Consider the following 19,821-nt stretch of genomic DNA (forward strand, 5'->3'; position numbering starts at 1 on the left):
AAGTTTAATCAGAGAAGTGAGAAAATGCAGAAACAAAGGAAAACAGTCCAATAAGACTAAATAGTATAGTTTAGTCATTAAGCATAGTTAAGGACCTTTAGTTCCTTTTCATGGGCTATAGATCATATTCTGAGCAGTATCCTATGAGCTGTTTTGTAGATATTGACACCCTCACCAGGTGGAAGAGGTGAACTCCATGATGACCAGGCTGTAGCCATGACATAAGCTGCCATAATTCTGAGAACTGGCCTCAAAGAAATGGGAACAAACCAACCCTGGAACTGAAGATTAACGGTACTTAAAACAATCAAGATGACGCTGGTCAGACCACCACATGACCAATTTCAAGATGACTGTCAGAGCTGACTGTGCTGTTTCTGCATGTAGCCCCCTCCCTCCATCTACAAAAGCTCTTGCCCACTGATTGTCAGTGCGGGGGTGGGGGTGGGGGGCAGTCGGCCTTTGGACAAGATTCCACCCTCCCCCCCCATTGCCAGCATCCAAAATAAAGCAAGCTTTCCTTCCCACCAAGCTTGCCTCTTTATTGAGTTTTGAGTGGCGAGCTGCCGGACCCCACTTTCAGTAACAAAATGAAAATTAAATTTTAGCCTCAGTCTGTCTCACACTGGGCCCAGTGAATCCACAGAAGTGTGTCTGTTTCACGCTTCTCAATATGTCTTTGGAAGAGACATACACATCCCTTGCACAATCCCCACAATGGTTCCTCAACGCATTAAGTGGGGACCAAACTGAAATCCCTAAAACTACCTCTTGTACAAAAAATAGTAAAACAAGAGAATATCACAGCTGTTTTGGTTCTGGTACCAATTCCAGTATGTGGAGAGGCAGCGAGGGTCCCCATACCTACAAAAAGCAATTTTCCCACAACAGCAGCGTATCTAAAAATCCAATTCAATTCTGACACTATCTACCCAGAGAGAGCATCAGATTCCACAGGTTAATGGTTCAGTTCTACAAGACTGTGTCCCACCGCCTCCAACACACACACACACACACACACACACTTCAGGTGCCAGTCTCAAGTCCAGGTTGTTACTTGTACTTCTGACCAGTTGACTATAAATCACACGTTCCCACTACCCACTCCCCCCTCGAGTTTGACTAATTTGCTAGAGCGGCTCACAGAACCCAGAGAAATGTTTTACTTACTAGGTCAACAGTTTATTATAAAAGGATATAACTCCGGAACAGTCAGATGGAAGAGCTGTGCAGGGCAGGGCACTAGAGGATGGAGCACACAGCTTCCATGCCCTCTCCAGGCACGCCAGCCGCCCTGCACCTCCACATGCTCAGCAACCAGGACGCTCTACAAACCATCAGGGGTTTTATGGAGGCTTCAGTACACAGGTGGGATTGATTAACTCATGGCCACTGTCGATTGAGTCAACCTGTGGCCCCTCGCCCCTCACTGGAGATTAGGAGGTGGGACTCAAAGTTCCAGCCTTTTAATCACATGTTTGGCTTTCCAGGCAGCCAGCCCCATCCTTAGGTGGGACCCAAAAGTCACCTCATTAACATAACAAAAGACACCGTTCTTCTCTCATCACTTAGGAAAATCCAAGGGTTTTTAGGAGTCTATGCCATGAATGGTGTCAAAGAACAAATACATATTTCTTACTATAAATCACACTATCACAATATCCTTGGGAATTGCTGAGTTTAGGGTCATCATCAGACACGAAAATTGTAGTGGTGCTGATCTTAACACTTCATCATTGACCTCACTTGTTTGGCCGGTCTATGCACACAGGGTGGACACAGATAATGGTTGGATTATCATAACCTGAGTCAGGGGGTGACTCCAATTACATACTCCTTTGTATGTGGTGTCTGCTAGAGCAAATCAATACACGTCCTGCCACCTGCTATCCAGCTAATGACTTGACAAATGCTTTTCTCTCTTTACCAATTAGTAAGGACAATTAGAAACGTTTCACTTTCAGCTGGCAAGAACCCCTTCACTGTTAGACCTCAAGGCAGTTCTCCCACTCCATGACACACAGGAGCCATGATCATCTAGACATCCTACAGGACACCATGCTGATAATCAAATATTGATCACATTATGCTAGATAACTTAGTAGACAAGTGAATGATTCTGGTGGGGAAAAATATTGACATTTTGAGTGCTTGACAATTCAGTAGGGTTTCTAAATGTCTAGTAGTCTGAATCTGATTGGGATATTCTTCTCATGCAAAAGACAAATTTCACCACTTAAGATGACCTGAAGCACAGAGCTTTTGGTATCCCTTTGCATCTTAGAGAAAACATATTACACACATATTACAACATACTGTGTTGCTACAACCCATTTATAAAGTAGCACACACCAAGGTACTCTGACATTCAGTCCAGATGACCCAGTTCATCTATGCAATGGTGACTGAGGTACTGGTGGCAAATAAAGATGCTCTTCAGAGACTCCAGAAAGCCCCATAAGAAGAATCACAGTATAGACACCAAGGGTTTTAGAGTAAAGTCATTTATTTTTTTACTGAACACTATTTCTGTTTGTTTCGTTAGTTGGTTGGTCCATCTGTCATTCAGTAGGTCAGTCAGCTGGTTGGTTTACAACGCGGCTCTGGAAGAACCTGCACACTTGACCATAAACCAGCAAATGATTCTGCAACCTGAGATGCCCATGAGGAAATAAGTACTATCTCACCTGCCAGGCTATAAGATCAGGCTTGTATAGAAGCAATATAACATCAAGTGGATGTGATCCATTGGAAATCAGGCTCAAGCAGGTGGGAAAAGGACAAGTAAGATGCATGGAAATTAGCCCAGACTCACTAAGCACCTATTCCTGCTACATTGCCCCACCTACTTAAATCAAAATTTATGACCTCATGGGGAACGATAACTTGATGAAGGATAAAAAAAATTCAGGTTATAAAAAGGAAATCAAAATAGTATTGCTAAGAGAGCTTTCTAAAACGGAGCTGGGAGTCCACTGAGGAAATGTGAATTACGTACATCTGGACCTGGATGGAATCTGACCTTTGACCACTTACTGTCATAATGCAGGCACTCAGAACACCTGCTCAATGATACTTATCGGATACTTACCACAAATAACTTGTGACAGCCTATCTACTTATTGAACCCTTAACCTAAAATAGCCCTTAAGAATAAATATTTCCTGAGACTCTTTCCAAGATGGCGGAGGAGTAAGACGCAGAGATCACCTTCCTCCCCACAGATACACCAGAAATACATCTACACGTGGAGCAACTCCTACAGAACACCTACTGAACGCTGGCAGAAGACCTCGGACCTCCCAAAAGGCAAGAAACTCCCCACGTACCTGGGTAGGGCAAGAGAAAAAAGAATAAACAGAGACAAAAGGATAAGGACGGTACCTGCACCAGTGGGAGGGAGCCGTGAAGGAGGAAAGGTCTCCACACACTAGGAGCCCCTTCGCGGGCAGAGATTGCGGGAGGCGGAGCGGGGAGCTTCGGAGCCGCGGAGGAGAGCACAGCAACAGGGGCGCGGAGGGCAAAGCGGAGAGATTCCCGCACAGAGGATTGGCGCCAACCGGCGCTCACCAGCCCGAGAGGCTCGTGTGCTCACCCGCCGGGGGCGGGCGGGGCTGCGAGCTGAGGCTCGATTTCGGTTTCGGTCGGAGCTCAGGGAGAGGACTGGGGTTGGCGGCTTGAACATAGCCCGAAGGGTTTAGTGCGCCACGGCTAGCCGGGAGGGAGTCCGGGGAAAAGTCTGGACCTACCCAAGAGGCAAGAGACCTTTTCTTGCCTCTGTGTTTCCTGGGGCGCGAGGAGAGGGGTTTTAAGAGCGCTGCCTAAAGGAGCTCCAGAGACGGGCGCGAGAAAAGCTCGGAAACCAGAGACGGGCAGGAGACGCTAAGGCTGCTGCTGCCGCCACCAAGGGGCCTGTGTGCGAGCACAGGTCACTGCCCCCCCCCCTCTTCCGGGGAGCCTGTGCAGCCCGCCACTGCCAGGTTCCCGGGACCCAGGGACAATTTCTCAGGGAGAACACACGGCGGGCCTCAGGCTGCTGCAACGTCACGCCGACTTCTGCCGCCGCAGGCCCGCCCCGCACTCCGTGCCCCTCCCTGCCCCCGGCCTGAGAGCGCCAGAGCCCCCGAGTCAGCGGCTCCTTTAACGCCGTCCTGTCTGAGCAAAAAGCAGACGCCCTCCAGCGACCTACACGCAGAGGCAGGGCCAAGTCGAAAGCTGAGCCCCTGTGAGCTGTGAGAACAAAGAAGAAAAAGGGAAATCTCTCCCAGCAGCCTCAGAAACAGCGGATTAAAGCTACACAATCAATTTGATGTACCCTGCCTCTGTGGAATACATGAATAGACAGCGAATCATCCCAAATTGAGGAGGCGGACTTCTAGAGCAAGATCTATGATTTTTTCCCCTTTTCCTCTTTTTGTGAATGTGTATGTGTATGCTTCTGTGTGAGATCTTGTCTGTATAGGTTTGCTTCCACCATTTGTCCCAGCGTTCTATCCGACCATTTTTTTTTTTAATTTTTTTCTTAATAATTAATTTTAATTTAAAGAACTCTGTTATACTTTACCTTCTTTCTATCTTTCCTTCCTTCCTTCCCTTTTTGAGACAACGAATCGTCCCAAATTGAGGAGGTGGACTTGGAGAGCAAGTTTTATGATTTTTTCCACTTTACCTCTTTTTGTGAGGGTATATGTGTATGCTTCTATGTAAGATTTTGTCTCTATAACTTTGCTTCCACCATTTGTCCTAAGGTTCTATCCTTCCCTTTTTTTTTTCCTCTAAATAATTATTTTTTTAATTCAATAACTTTATTATACTTTATTTTATTTTACTGTATCTTCTTTCTTTCTGTATTTTTTCCTTCCTTCCCTCATTCCTTCCTTCCTTCCCTCCTCCCTCCCTCCCTCCTTTCTTTCCTTCTTGCCTTCTTCCTTTCTTTTCTTCTTTCTTTCTTTCTTCCTTCCCTCCTTCCTTCCTTCCCTCCTCTCTTTCTTTCTTTCTTTCTTTCTTTCCTATTTCCTCCTACTTATACTAATTCTCTCTACTTTCTCTCCCTTTTATTCTGAGCCGAGTGGATGAAAGGCTCTTGCTGCTCCAGCCAGGAGTCAGGACTCTGCCTCTGAGGTGGGAGAGCCAACTTCAGAACACTCGTCAAGAAGAGACCTCCCAGCCCCACATAATATCAAACGGCGAAAATCTCCCAGAGATCTCCATCTCAACACCAGCACCCAGCTTCGCTCAACGACCAGCAAGCTACAGTGCTGGACAACCTATGCCAACCATATAGCAAAACAGGAACACAACCCCACCCACTAGCAGAGAGGCTGCCTAAAATCATAATAAGTCCACAGACACCCCAAAACACACCACCAGACGTGGACCTGCCCACTAGAGAGACAAGATCTAGCCTCATACACCACAACACAGCCACTAGTCCCCTCCACCAGGAAGCCTACACAACGCACTGAACCAACCTTAGCCACTGGAGACAGACATCAAAAACAACGGGAGCTACGAACTTGCAGCCTGCAAAAAGGTGAACCCAATCACAGTAAGATAAGCAAAATGAGAAGACAGAAAAACACACAGCAGATGAAGGAGCAGGATAAAAACCCACCAGACCTAACAAATGAAGAGGAAATAGGCAGTCTACCTGAAAAAGAGTTCAGAATAATGATAGTAAAGATGATCCAAAATCTTGGAAATAGAATGGACAAAATGCAAGAAGCAGTTAACAAGGACCTAGAAGAAATAAAGATGAAACAGACAATGATGAACAACACAATAAATGAAATGAAAAATACTCTAGATGGGATCAATAGCAGAATAAATGAGGCAGAAGAACGGATAAGTGACCTGGAAGATAAAATAGTGGAAATAACTACTGCAGAGCAGAATAAAGAAAAAAGAATGAAAAGAACTGAGGACAGTCTCAGAGACCTCTGGGACAACATTAAACGCACCAACATTCGAATTATAGGGGTTCCAGAAGAAGAAGAGAAAAAGAAAGGGACTGAGAAAATATTTGAAGAGATTATAGTTGAAAACTTCCCTAATATGGGAAAGGAAATCGTTAATCAAGTCCAGGAAGCACAGAGAGTCCCATACAGGATAAATTCAAGGAGAAATACGCCAAGACACATATTAATCAAACTGTCAAAAACTAAATACAAAGAAAGCATATTAAAAGCAGCAAGGGAAAAACAACAAATAACACACAAGGGAATCCCCATAAGGTTAACAGCTGATCTCTCAGCAGAAACTCTACAAGCCAGAAGGGAGTGGCAGGACATACTGAAAGTGATGAAGGAGAAAAACCTGCAACCAAGATTACTCTACCCAGCAAGGATCTCATTCAGATTTGATGGAGAAATTAAAACCTTTACAGACAAGCAAAAGCTGAGAGAGTTCAGCACCACCAAACCAGCTTTACAACAAATGCTAAAGGAACTTCTCTAGACAAAAACACAAGAGAAGGAAAAGTCCTATAATAACGAACCCAAAACAATTTAGAAAATGGGAATAGGAACATACATATCGATAATTACCTTAAATGTAAATGGACTAAATGCTCCCACCAAAAGACACAGATTGGCTGAATGGATACAAAAACAAGACCCATATATATGCTGTCTACAAGAGACCCACTTCAGACCTAGAGACACATACAGACTGAAAGTAAGGGGATGGAAAAAGATATTCCATGCAAATGGAAACCAAAAGAAAGCTGGAGTAGCAATTCTCATATCAGACAAAATAGACTTTAAAATAAGGACTATCAGAAGAGACAAAGAAGGACACTACATAATGATTAAGGGATCGATCCAAGAAGAAGATATAACAATTGTAAATATTTATGCACCCAACATAGGAGCACCTCAATACATAAGGCAAAAACTAGCAGCCATAAAAGGGGAAATCGACAGTAACACATTCATAGTAGGGGACTTCAACACCCCACTTTCACCAATGGACAGATCATCCAAAATGAAAATAAATAAGGAAACACAAGCTTTAAATGATACATTAAACAGGATGGACTTAATTGATATTTATAGGACACTCCATCCAAAAACAACAGAATACACATTTTTCTCAAGTGCTCATGGAACATTCTCCAGGATAGATCATATCTTGGGTCACAAATCAAGCCTTGGTAAATTTAAGAAAATTGAAATTATATCAAGTATCTTTTCCGACCACAACGCCATGAGATTAGATATCAATTATAGGAAAAGAGCAGTAAAAAATACAAACACATGGAGGCTAAACAATACACTACTTAGTAACGAAGTGATCACTGAAGAAATCAAAGAGGAAATTAAAAAATACCTAGAAACAAATGACAATGGAGATACAACGACCCAAAACCTATGGGATGCAGCAAAAGCAGTTCTAAGAGGGAAGTTTATAGCAATACAAGCCCACCTTAAGAAGCAGGAAACATCTCGAATAAACAACCTAACCTTGCACCTCAAGCAATTAGAGAAAGAAGAACAAAAAAACCCCAGAGTTAGCAGAAGGAAAGAAATCATAAAAATCAGATCAGAAATAAATGAAAAAGAAATGAAGGAAACAATAGCAAAGATCAATAAAACTAAAAGCTGGTTCTTTGAGAAGATTAACAAAATTGATAAACCATTAGCCAGACTCATCAAGAAAATAAGGGAGAAGACTCAAATCAATAGAATCAGAAATGAAAAAGGAGAAGTAACAACTGACACTGCAGAAATACAAAAAATCATGAGGGATTACTACAAGCAACTCTATGCCAATAAAATGGACAATCTGGAAGAAATGGACAAATTCTTAGAAATGCACAAACTGCCAAGACTGAATCAGGAAGAAATAGAAAATATGAACAGACCAATCACAAACACTGAAATTGAAACTGTGATTAAAAATCTTCCAACAAACAAAAGCCCAGGACCAGATGGCTTCACAGGCGAATTCTATCAAACATTTAGAGAAGAGCTAACACCTATTCTTCTCAAACTCTTCCAAAATATAGCAGAGGGAGGAACACTCCCAAACTCATTCTACGAGGCCACCATCACCTTGATACCAAAACCAGACAAGGATGTCACAAAGAAAGAAAACTACAGGCCAATATCACTGATGAACATAGATGCAAAAATCCTCAACAAAATACTAGCAAACAGAATCCAACAGCACATTAAAAGGATCATACACCATGATCAAGTGGGGTTTATTCCAGGAATGCAAGGATTCTTCAATATACGCAAATCTATCAATGTGATTAACCATATTAACAAATTGAAGGAGAAAAACCATATGATCATCTCAATAGATGCAGAGAAAGCTTTTGACAAAATTCAACACCCATTTATGATAAAAACCCTGCAGAAAGTAGGTGTAGAGGGAACTTTCCTCAATATAATAAAGGCCGTATATGACAAGCCCACAGCCAACATCATCCTCAATGGCGAAAAACTGAAAGCATTTCCACTAAGGTCAGGAACAAGACAAGGTTGCCCACTCTCACCACTCTTATTCAACATAGTTTTGGAAGTTTTAGCCACAGCAATCAGAGAAGAAAAGGAAATAAAAGGAATCCAAATCGGAAAAGAAGAAGTAAAGCTGTCACTGTTTGCAGATGACATGATACTATACATAGAGAATCCTAAAGATGCTACCAGAAAACTACTAGAGCTAATCAATGAATTTGGTAAAGTAGCAGGATACAAAATTAATGCACAGAAATCTCTGGCATTCCTATATACTAATGATGAAAAATCTGAAAGTGAAATCAAGAAAACACTCCCATTTACCATTGCAACAAAAAGAATAAAATATCTAGGAATAAACCTACCTAAGGAGACAAAAGACCTGTATGCAGAAAATTATAAGACACTGATGAAAGAAATTAAAGATGATACAAACAGATGGAGAGATATACCATGTTCTTGGATTGGAAGAATCAACATTGTGAAAATGACTCTACTTCCCAAAGCAATCTATAGATTCAATGCAATCCCTATCAAACTACCACTGGCATTTTTCACAGAACTAGAACAAAAAATTTCACAATTTGTATGGAAACACAAAAGACCCCGAATAGCCAAAGCAATCTTGAGAACAAAAAATGGAGCTGGAGGAATCAGGCTGCCTGACTTCAGACTATACTACAAAGCTACAGTAATCAAGACAGTATGGTACTGGCACAAAAACAGAAAGATAGATCAATGGAATAGGATAGAAAGCCCAGAGATAAACCCATGCACATATGGTCACCTTATCTTTGATAAAGGTGGCAGGAATATACAGTGGAGAAAGGACAGCCTCTTCAATAAGTGGTGCTGGGAAAATTGGATAGGTACATGTAAAAGTATGAGATTAGATCACTCCCTAACACCATACACAAAAATAAGCTCAAAATGGATTAAAGACCTAAATGTAAGGCCAGAAACTATCAAACTCTTAGAGGAAAACATAGGCAGAACACTCTATGACATAAATCACAGCAAGATCCTTCTTGACCCATCTCCTAGAGTAATGGAGATAAAAACAAAAATAAACAAATGGGACCTAATGAAACTTCAAAGCTTTTGCACAGCAAAGGAAACCATAAACAAGACCAAAAGACAGCCCTCAGAATGGGAGAAAATATTTGCAAATGAATCAACTGACAAAGGATTAATCTCTAAAATTTACAGGCAGCTCATGCAGCTCAATAACAAAAAAATAAACAACCCAATCCAAAAATGGGCAGAAGACCTAAATAGACATTTCTCCAAAGAAGATATACAGACTGCCAACAAACACATGAAAGAATGCTCAACATCATTAATCATTAGAGAAATGCAAATCAAAACTACAATGAGATATCATCTCACACCAGTCAGAATGGCCATCATCAAAAAATCTAGAAACAATAAATGCTGGAGAGGGTGTGGAGAAAAGGGAACACTCTTGCACTGCTGGTGGGAATGTGAATTGGTTCAGCCACTATGGAGAACAGTATGGAGGTTCCTTAAAAAACTACAAATAGAACTACCATATGACCCAGCAATCCCACTACTAGGTATATACCCTGAGGAAACCAGAATTCAGAAAGAGTCATGTACCAAAATGTTCATTGCAGCTCTATTTACAATAGCCCGGAGATGGAAACAACCTAAGTGCCCGCCGTCGGATGAATGGATAAAGAAGATGTGGCACATATATACAATGGAATATTACTCAGCCATAAAAAGAAACGAAATTGAGCTATTTGTAATGAGGTGGATAGATCTAGAGTCTGTTATACGGAGTGAAGTAAGTCAGAAAGAGAAGGACAAATACCGTATGCTAACACATATATATGGAATTTAAGAAAAAAAAATGTTATGAAGAACCTAGGGGTAAAACAGGAATAAAGACAGAGACCTACTGGAGAACAGACTTGAGGATATGGGGAGGGGGAAGGGTGAGGTGTGTTAGGGCGAGAGAGAGACATGGACATATATATACTAACAAACGTAAGGTAGATAGCCAGTGGGAAGCAGCCGCATGGCACAGGGAAACCAGCTCGGTTCTTTGTGGCTGTCTGGAGGGGTGGGATAGGGAGGGTGGGAGGGAGGGAGACAAAGAGGGAAGAGATATGGGAACATATATATATGTATAACTGACTCACTCTGTTATAAAGCAGAAACTAACACACCATTGTAAAGCAATTATACCCCAATAAAGATGTTAAAAAAAAAAAAAAAAAAGAATAAATATTTCCTTTCCTGTATCAGAGGCAATCATAATTCTTGCCAGACAACTTTAACAACCTTGTGGCTTTTATCTTTAAAAGCCCTTGACTCTTTCCTCTGCACCAACACTCTTTTAGTTTCACCCAAATCTCTCTCCTGAATTGCAATTCCTAATAAAGCCCAAATAAACTCTTACTTGCAGGCTTCTGCACTGCTTGGATGACAAAGTCTACTTTACGATGCGAAAGGATAGATAAAATTCAGGTCTGGTTTATGGATAGGTCACAATATATAGGCATCAAGAGGAAATATACTGCCACAGAAATTAAGTTCCATTCAGGAATGGCAATAAAAAAGGTGTGAAAGTGAAATGCTTAAGCTGGCTCAAGTGCAGGACCTCTGGTTGTTCACCTTGTGTGGCGTTAGATTGGCTGGTGATGAGCCTACCCTGATTCATGGGAAATGGTTAATGGTGGCTGACCAGTCAAGGGCATAGAAATAATGAGTTTGGAATATTGGTGACATGGAGGTCTATTCAATGGCCAGGATAGATACTTATAAAACTTTCCACTCAGATAAGCCCCTCATTGCTCCTGAGCCATTCTGTAACATTTCACCTGCATGGTCTTAGTTTTGCAAGGGAACAAACCATGTTAAGTACCCGGTTTTGTTTTGGTTTTCCAGCAACTAGTTGTTTTGGTGGTGAAACTGACATGATCTTTAGGAACATATCTTCCTTAGCTGGGTTTTATTAGAAGAACCACCATAGCCAAGGCATACTGATTTCTCAAATGCAAGAAGTAACTACTGATCATTATATATGTTTAAATTGAAAAAAAAAAAACATAAAAACACAGCTATTTTACTTGCAAACAATGTGCTAATTGTTTTCAGCTGTAGCACATAGCCAGTAATAGCTCAGTTCTTTACCCCGAGCTAATAACCCAACTGAGGAGAGAATGGGGCAATTAAGAGCACTATCTCAAAAGGAAACAGATTTTACATTATAGAGAGTAAAGTATGTAAAATACTGAATTCTCCATAAGGTATTTTTAGAAATAATTATTTGAATTAATAAACAAACACAGAATTCTGAATTTCAGGTCAATTCAAAAATACCTGCTGAGAATCTAGTATTTGCCATTGTACTGGTCAACTGAATACCAAAATAAATAAATAATAGTTTCCTCCAGTATTAAAAAGTTTTTAGTTTAATCACCAATTCTCAAGCAACCAGACACTAATGAAGGCTTTAACAATTAATTTAACAATTAATCACGGGCACAGTGGTAGAAATGTGAGTTAATGCTTATCATTTTGAATCGAAAGATTGTAATTTTCAGCATTCCAGGTAAAAGGTATGGACATTTTACATTTTTTAACAGGCACTTAACATTCAGTAATACTTATCACATCATTTACATGAATACTCTCTCTGTGTTGCATTTTGTCCAATTTAGTAGCTATTAGCTACATGTAAAATTTTGACTAAAACTAATTAAAATTATATAACGTTAAAAATTCAATCCTCAGTCACACTAGCTACATTTAAAATTTTATTATTTTATTGTGGTAAGAACACTTACCATGAGATCTACCCTTTTAATAAATTCTGAAGTGTACAATGCAATATTGTTGACTACAGGGAGGGGGAAATGGGGAGTTACTCTTCAAGGGGCATAGTTTCAGTTAAGCAAGATGACTGAGTGTTACAGATTGCTGTACAACATTGTACACTAGCCACATTTGAAGTGCACAATGATCATATGTATGTAAGGCCTGCCATATTGTGTCATAAAAAATGTTCCCTTATCACAGAAAGGTTTTTTGGTCTCCTGAGTTGAACCTATCTTCCTAATTAACAGAATAGGAGGAAGCACTGAATTTTAAAGGTAATTAATGTTGATCTTTTGTTTCTTCAAGAGTGTATTTTGTTCTACTTATTTCTTAATTCAACCCCTGCAGAATAGAATACATTCTATTCTGTTGTAAAATTAATAGCTTACTTTCTTTTCTCTTTCTGGTTGTAAAACAAATGTCTTACTTTCTTCTGTTGGCAAGAGTCTCTTCCCCATTTCTTATAAAGATCTTCATTCCATGCTTCTCTTTGCTCCCATCAAAAGAACAGCGGGGGCTTTGTGTGGGTGTTCTGATTGGACGGCCACAAATCTTATTTACCTTTTAAATAGAAAATATTAAAGACAGTTAGAAACCATGCTCCAGCCTTTCTGAGGATGTAATGTTCACTAGAGTCCAAAACAATAACATATTCTTATTTATACCACACTAATAACCTTTAAGACATACAATGTTTGTTAATTTTTAAAACAAAGGGAATCAAATTATCTGTATAAAATGGCAGCCATAATAAATTGATGCTATACACATTTATACAGTTTGCATGTATGCAAGTGCAAAATACACGAATAAAAACATATATGCAAAAGCAGAGAACTACATTAATAAACTAGCCTACTTGTATAAATAAAACTATTTATTCATAGTAGATATTATTTATGGTTTATATCCATATGTATGACTAATTACTTACTTGTACTAATTTTTTTAAATAAAACAATTTGCTATTGAATATGTGGTCCATTTCTATATGAGTTCCAAGGGTAGTTTTCTTCTTAAAATGCTTTCTTAGAAATGGCAATAAATATTTTTATATAAGATCTCATTTTGTAATAGTTGTATATCTTTTTCCTCAATCTGGTTTGGTTTCAAGGGTGTTATTTATGGTCTCTTTCTTAAAAATTATTTATAGAATTGAAAATTTTATTTTTTTATACTACTTACCTAGTAAAGATCTTCATATGTAATTATCATTGAAAATTAAGGAATTAATTGGACACATTACCATGTAAAGCATTAAAGAAGATTCACAAGATAACTTATACATTTAAAAAGGCATAGTTATATAATTAAACATACATAAAAGCATTGCCTGAGAATCAGGGGACTTTGGTTCCTGTCCTAATTTTTCCTTCTTAATTGCTGAGATCTTGAAAACAGTGGTAGAACTTTTTAAAACTTGATTCTCTTATATGTAAAATGAAGAACTTAGAATAAATTATTCCAAAGTTCCCTTAAAGTTCTAAATTTTTTTAAATTTTCCATGAATGAGCGTTACAGGAATTATGCATCAACTCATTTATTTAAACCATAATTATTTTGTTCCAATATTTGCAAAGAACATGTATTAGATGCTATAGGACATAAAAGATTAGAAACTGAATTCTCCCCAAAAGAGCTGACAATTTAGAAGGAAAGAAAAAACAATCCCCCCAAACATCAAAACACACATGCACCTTAAGAAAAGGCCTGGCCCACACCAGGCTCCAGCCCACCCTGCCAATGTGACAGCCCCAGAGAACACTGGGAAAGACCCTGGCCCATGCTCACTTCGGCTCCAGTCCTCCTGCCAAAGCCACTGGGCACACACAGTCAGCATAGGGATACTCCCAGACAAGGACATACCTTCAAGAGCAGGAGAGGTAATTGCTTCATCTAATTTATAGAGAAAAACAACAGAAAGCAAACTTTAATGAAATGGAGATAAGTAATTTACTTGATAGAATGTCCGAAGTACCAGTCCTAAAAAAGCTCACTGAACTCAGGAGAAGTCTATAGGAACACAGTGAGAATTTTAACAAAGAATTTGAAAATGTAAAACAAATCTTATATATATAAAATATGTATATTTATATACATGAACCTCATGGTAACCAAAAACCAAAAACCTACAATAGATACACAAAAAAACAAGGGAACCCAAAAGTAATACTAAAGAAAATCATCAAACCACAAGGGCAGAGACTAAAACAAGAAAAGAACAGAGAAGAACTACAAATACCTCCAGAAAAGAATGAACAAAATGGCAATAAGTACATACCTATCAATAATCACTTTAAATATAAATGGACTAAATGCCCTAATCAAAAGACATAAGGTGGTTAAATGAATAAAAATAACAAGACCCATCCATATACTGCTAACAAGGTATCCACTTCAATGCTGAAGACACACACAGGCTGAAAGTGAGAGGATGGAAAAAGGTATTCCACGCAAACAGAAACAAAAAGAAAGCTTTGGTAGCAATACCCATATTAGACAAAACAGACTTGAAAACAAAGTCTAGAGCAAAAGACAAAACAGGACATTACATAATGATGAAAGAGTCAATCCAAGAAGAATTCTTAAACGTGTATGGACCTAACATAGGCATACCTATATACATAAAGAAAATATTAACAAACATAAAGGGAGAAAATGACAGTGATACAAAAGTAGGGGACTTTAATACCCTACCTGCAGCAATGGACATATAATCTGGACAGAAAATCAGTACAGAAACATTGCCCTTAAATGACACATTAGACTCGATGGACTTAACAGATATCTACAGGACATTCCATCCCAAAACAGCAGAATACATATTCTTTTCAAATGCATATGGAACATTCCCCAGGATAGATCACATGCTAGGCCACAAAACAAATCTCAATTAATTGAAGAAGATTGAAATCATATCAAGCATCTTTTCTGACCACAAAGATATGAAACTAGGTATCAGCTACAGGGAGAAAACTGGAAAAAACACCAACACGTGGAGAGTAAACAACATGCTACTATAAAACCAATGTGTCAATGAAGAAATCAAAAAATACCTTGAGACTAATTAAAATAAACACACAAGTTTCCAAAATCCATGGGATGTGGCAAAAGCAGTCCTAAGAGGGATTTATAGTGATACAAGCCTATCTCAGGAAACAAGAAAAATGTCAAAGGAGCAATCTAACTTGACACCTAAAAGCACTAGTAAAAGAAGAACAAACGGAGACCAAAGATAGCAGAAGGAAGGAAACAGTAAAGATCAGAGTAGAAATAAATGAAATAGAGAACAAAAAAAAAGAGGAAGAAAAGATCAATGAAGTTAAGAGCTGTTTTTTTGAAAATATAAATGAATTTGATAAACCCTTAGCTAGACTCATAAAAAAAAAAAAAAAAGGAGAGAGCACCCAAATAAATAAAATTAGAAATGAAGAAGTTACAACTGACATCCCAGAAATACATACAATCATAAGAGAATACTACAAACAATTATAAGCCAAAATTTGGATAATGTAGAAGAAATGGATAAATTCCTAGATACATACAGTCTTCCAAGACTGAATCTGGAAGAAACAGAAAATCTGTACAGACCCAAAAATAGTAATTAAATTAAATCAGCAATCAAAAAACTTCCAGCAAACAAAAGTCCAGAACCAGATAGCTTCATAGGGGAATTCTACTAAGCATTTAAAGAAGAGTTAATACCTGTTCTTCTCAAATTATTCTGAAAAACTAAAGAGGAAGGAATACATCCAAACTCATTCTACAAGGTCAGCATTACCCTGATACCAAGACCAGCCAGAGATATTACCAAAAAAGAAAATTACAGGCTAATATCCCTGATAAACATGGAGGCAAAAATCCTCAAAAAATATTAACAAACTGAGTTCAACAATATAAAAGGATCATAGATCATGATCAAGTGGGATTTACTGCAGGATGCAAGGATGGTTCAATATCCACAAATCAATTAATGTGAATCACCATATTAACAAAAGGAAGGATAAAAAATCACATGATCATCTCAACAGATACAGAAAAAGCATTTGACAAAATTCAACATCCCTTTATTATAAAAACATTCAACAAAGTTGGTAAACAGGGAACAAGCTTCAAAATAATAAAGGCCATTTATGAGAAACACACAGCTAACATCATACTCAACAGTGAAAAGCTAAAATCTTTTCCTCTAAGATCAGCAACAAGACCAGGATTCTCACTCTGCTCACTTTTATTTAACAAAATATTGGAAGTCCTAGTGACAGCAATCAGAAAACAAAAAGAAATAAAAGGCATTCAAATTGGAAGAGAAGAAGTAAAACTATCACTATTTGCAGATGACATGATAATATATATAGCAAACCCTAAAGACTCCACCAGAAAACTACCAGAACTCATAAATGAATTCAGTAAAGTCACAGGATATAAAATAAATATACAGAAATTTGTTGTATTCCTATACACTTATAATGAACTATCATAAAGAGAAATCAGTAAAAAAATTCCACTTACGATGGCATTAAAAAGAATAAAATACCCAGGAATAAATTTAACCAAAAAGGTGAACCACCTGTACTCTGAAAACTATAAGACATTGATGAAAGAAATTGAAGACAACACAAATAAATGGAAAGATATTGTGTATTCATGGATTAGAAGAATTAAGATTATTAAATACACAAATATTTACAATTGCCAAGATATGGAAGCAACCTAAATAAGTGTCCATCAACTGATGAATGGCTAAATAAGATATGGTAAATAGAACTGACCCTTGAACAATGTGGGAGTTAGGGGCACCAACCCCATACAGTCAAAAATCCACATATAACTTTAGAGTCCACTCTGTGTATCCACAGGTCCACATCCATGAATTCAACCAACTGCAGATAGTGTGGTACTGTAGTACATATTTATCAAAGAAAAAATCCACATATAAGTATACCTGTTCAAACCCACATTGTTCAAGGATCAACTGTATATACAATGGAATATTACACAGCCATTAAAAGAAGAATGAAATCTTGCCACTTGCAACAACATGGATGGACCTGGAGGGTATTATGGTAAGTGAAATAAGTCAGACAGAGAAAGACAAATGCTATGTTTTCACTTATATGTGAAATATAAGAAAAAACAAATAAACAAATATAACTAAATAGGAACAGACTCAGATATAGAGAACAAGCTAGTGGCTGCCAGAGGGGAGGCAGGTGAGGGGGGGGGGAATAGGCAGATTAGATGGAGGGGATTCAGAGGTACAAAATATCAGTTATAAAATATAGGTCACAGGGATGTAATGTAGAGCACAGGGAATATGGTCGATAATATTATAATAACTTTTCATGGTGTATAATCTATAAAAATATTGAATCATTATATTGTACACCTGAAACTAATATAATAAGTCAATTCTACTTCAATAAAAAGAGAAAAAGAAGTAACACTGTAACATGTAGAAAATGAACAGATTAACTCTGTTTGGGGGTGCTTAGGGAAGAGCTTCAGTACGTAATGTCTAAATGGCAGATTAAAAGATAAACTAGGGGTTTGTCAGGTAGACAAAGCAGGAAATTTCCAGAAGAGAGTAGAAAGGCAAAGAGGTGTAAACAACTTAACATGTTTCATAGAACAAAATGTACATAGTGAAAGAAAGCAGTAGAGCAAAAGGTAAGACATAAAAAATGCCATGATATATATGGTGATGGATGTTGACCAGACATTGTGGTAATCATTTCACAATATATACAAACATCTAATCATTATGTTGTACACCTGAAACTAATATAATGTCATAGATCAATTATATCTCAATTCTTAAAAAATGCCTTAATATGTCTTGGATATCAAGCTAAAGAACTTGCCTAAGCAAATGGAAAGCAGGCAAAAGCTTCCACGGTGGAAAATGGTTGCTTAACGATTTCCACAAGAGGAAAATCTTCATAACAGCAGTTTCCAGGGAGGGAGACGAAAGGTCCTCCAGTAGAACACTAGAGAAATGCTGGGGCCCAAAGTCAGCAGAAGAAGTGATGAAAGAAGCAGACGATATAGAGGTAGACAGGAGGGAGAGATAGTAGCTTGGAGACTGATTAGATATATAATGTTTTCTGAACAAAGAATAATGGTGGAAGGCAGAGGGAAAATCTTGAGAGACATAAGTGCAAGAAAAGTCAGGCTGACATCAAAAATGGGTAAAATTTTGGTTTGCCTGGAAAGAAGGGAACATGAAGGGTAGTAGTAAAAGGAAATTATGTTTGAAGAGTAGGTTGGAGTCAGATCTTGGAGGGTTTCAAATAATAAGCTAAGAAGTTTTATTTATTAGACGAAACCTCTGATGACTGTTGAATGGAAAAGCAAAATTCCAGAGCTGATATTTAGCAATGAATCTGACAGCCCTGTAGAAGTTGGACTAGAGAGAGAGACCTATTAAAGGGAGGTAAACTGTTAATAGATCCTGAAGTTCTCAGGAAAGAGAATTTTATTCTGAAGTACAGTAGTGACAGTGTCCATGAAGAGAAGGATTCATGAATCACGTACAGAGAGAAGAGAAGAAGAATCAGCAGGGCTAAATCCAGAACACTGACAACACCAAATGCCGGTGAGGATGTGGATAAACAGAAACTCTCATTCATTGCTGTTGGGAATGCAAAAGAGTATAGCCCCTTTGGAAGACAGTTTGGCAGCTTCTTACAAAATCAAAAAAAACAAAAAACAAAAACACTTTTATCATATGATCCAGCAATCACACTCCTTGGTATTTACCTAAAGGAGTTAAAAACATATGTCCACAGAAAAACCTGCACACAGATGTTTATAGCAGCTTTATTTATGATTGCCAAAACTTGGAAGCAACCAAGCTGTCCTTCCGTAGGTAAATGGATAAATAAACTGTGGTCCATCAAGACAACAGAACATTATCCAGTGCTAAAAGGAAACAAACTATCAAAGCGTGAATTGACATAAAGAAAACTTAAATGCCCATTACTAAGTGAAAGAAGTCACCCTGAAAAGGCTTCATACTGTATGATTCCAACTATATGACATTCTGGAAAAGGCAAAAATATGGAGTCAGTAAAAAAAAAATCAATGGTTACCAGGGGTGGGTATGGGTGGGGGGATGAATGGAGAAACACAGAGAGGATTTTTAGGGCAGTGAAAACTACTCTGTATGATACTCTAATGGTAGATACATGTCACTATATATTTGTCCAAACCCGTAAAATGTACAACACCAAGAATGAACTCTAAACTGTGGATTTGGGGCGATAATGATGTGTCAGTTCTGGTCCATCAATTGTAGCCAATGTATCATCACTGTGGTGGAGGATACTGATAATGGGAGAGGCTCTGCACGTGCTGGGGCAGGGGCAGTGTGGTACCGTCCCCTCGATTTTGATGTAAACCTAAAACTGCTCTGAAAAAGTACGGTTTGTTTTGAAAAAAAAAACAACAGAGGGCTTCCCTGGTGGCGCAGTGGTTGAGAGTCCGCCTGCCGATGCACGGGACC

The 19,821-nt window shown here is 38.5% G+C and overlaps 1 protein-coding gene across 1 annotated transcript in view; it reads right to left on the bottom strand.

Moving 5' to 3' along the window:
• GPC5 (glypican 5) overlaps nucleotides 1-19,821 on the bottom strand; it is a gene marked incomplete at its 3' end in the record, with an annotated part of 683,933 nt that overhangs the window by 374,972 nt on the left and 289,140 nt on the right. Inside the window, exon 4 of the mRNA XM_007466019.1 lies at nucleotides 12,742-12,875. Coding sequence (XP_007466081.1) covers nucleotides 12,742-12,875 — 134 coding nt within the window. The remainder of the gene's footprint in view (nucleotides 1-12,741; nucleotides 12,876-19,821) is intronic.

Source organism: Lipotes vexillifer, unplaced genomic scaffold (assembly GCF_000442215.2).
Source record: "Lipotes vexillifer unplaced genomic scaffold, Lipotes_vexillifer_v1.1 scaffold256, whole genome shotgun sequence".
In the NCBI taxonomy this organism is placed as follows: domain Eukaryota; kingdom Metazoa; phylum Chordata; class Mammalia; order Artiodactyla; family Lipotidae; genus Lipotes; species Lipotes vexillifer.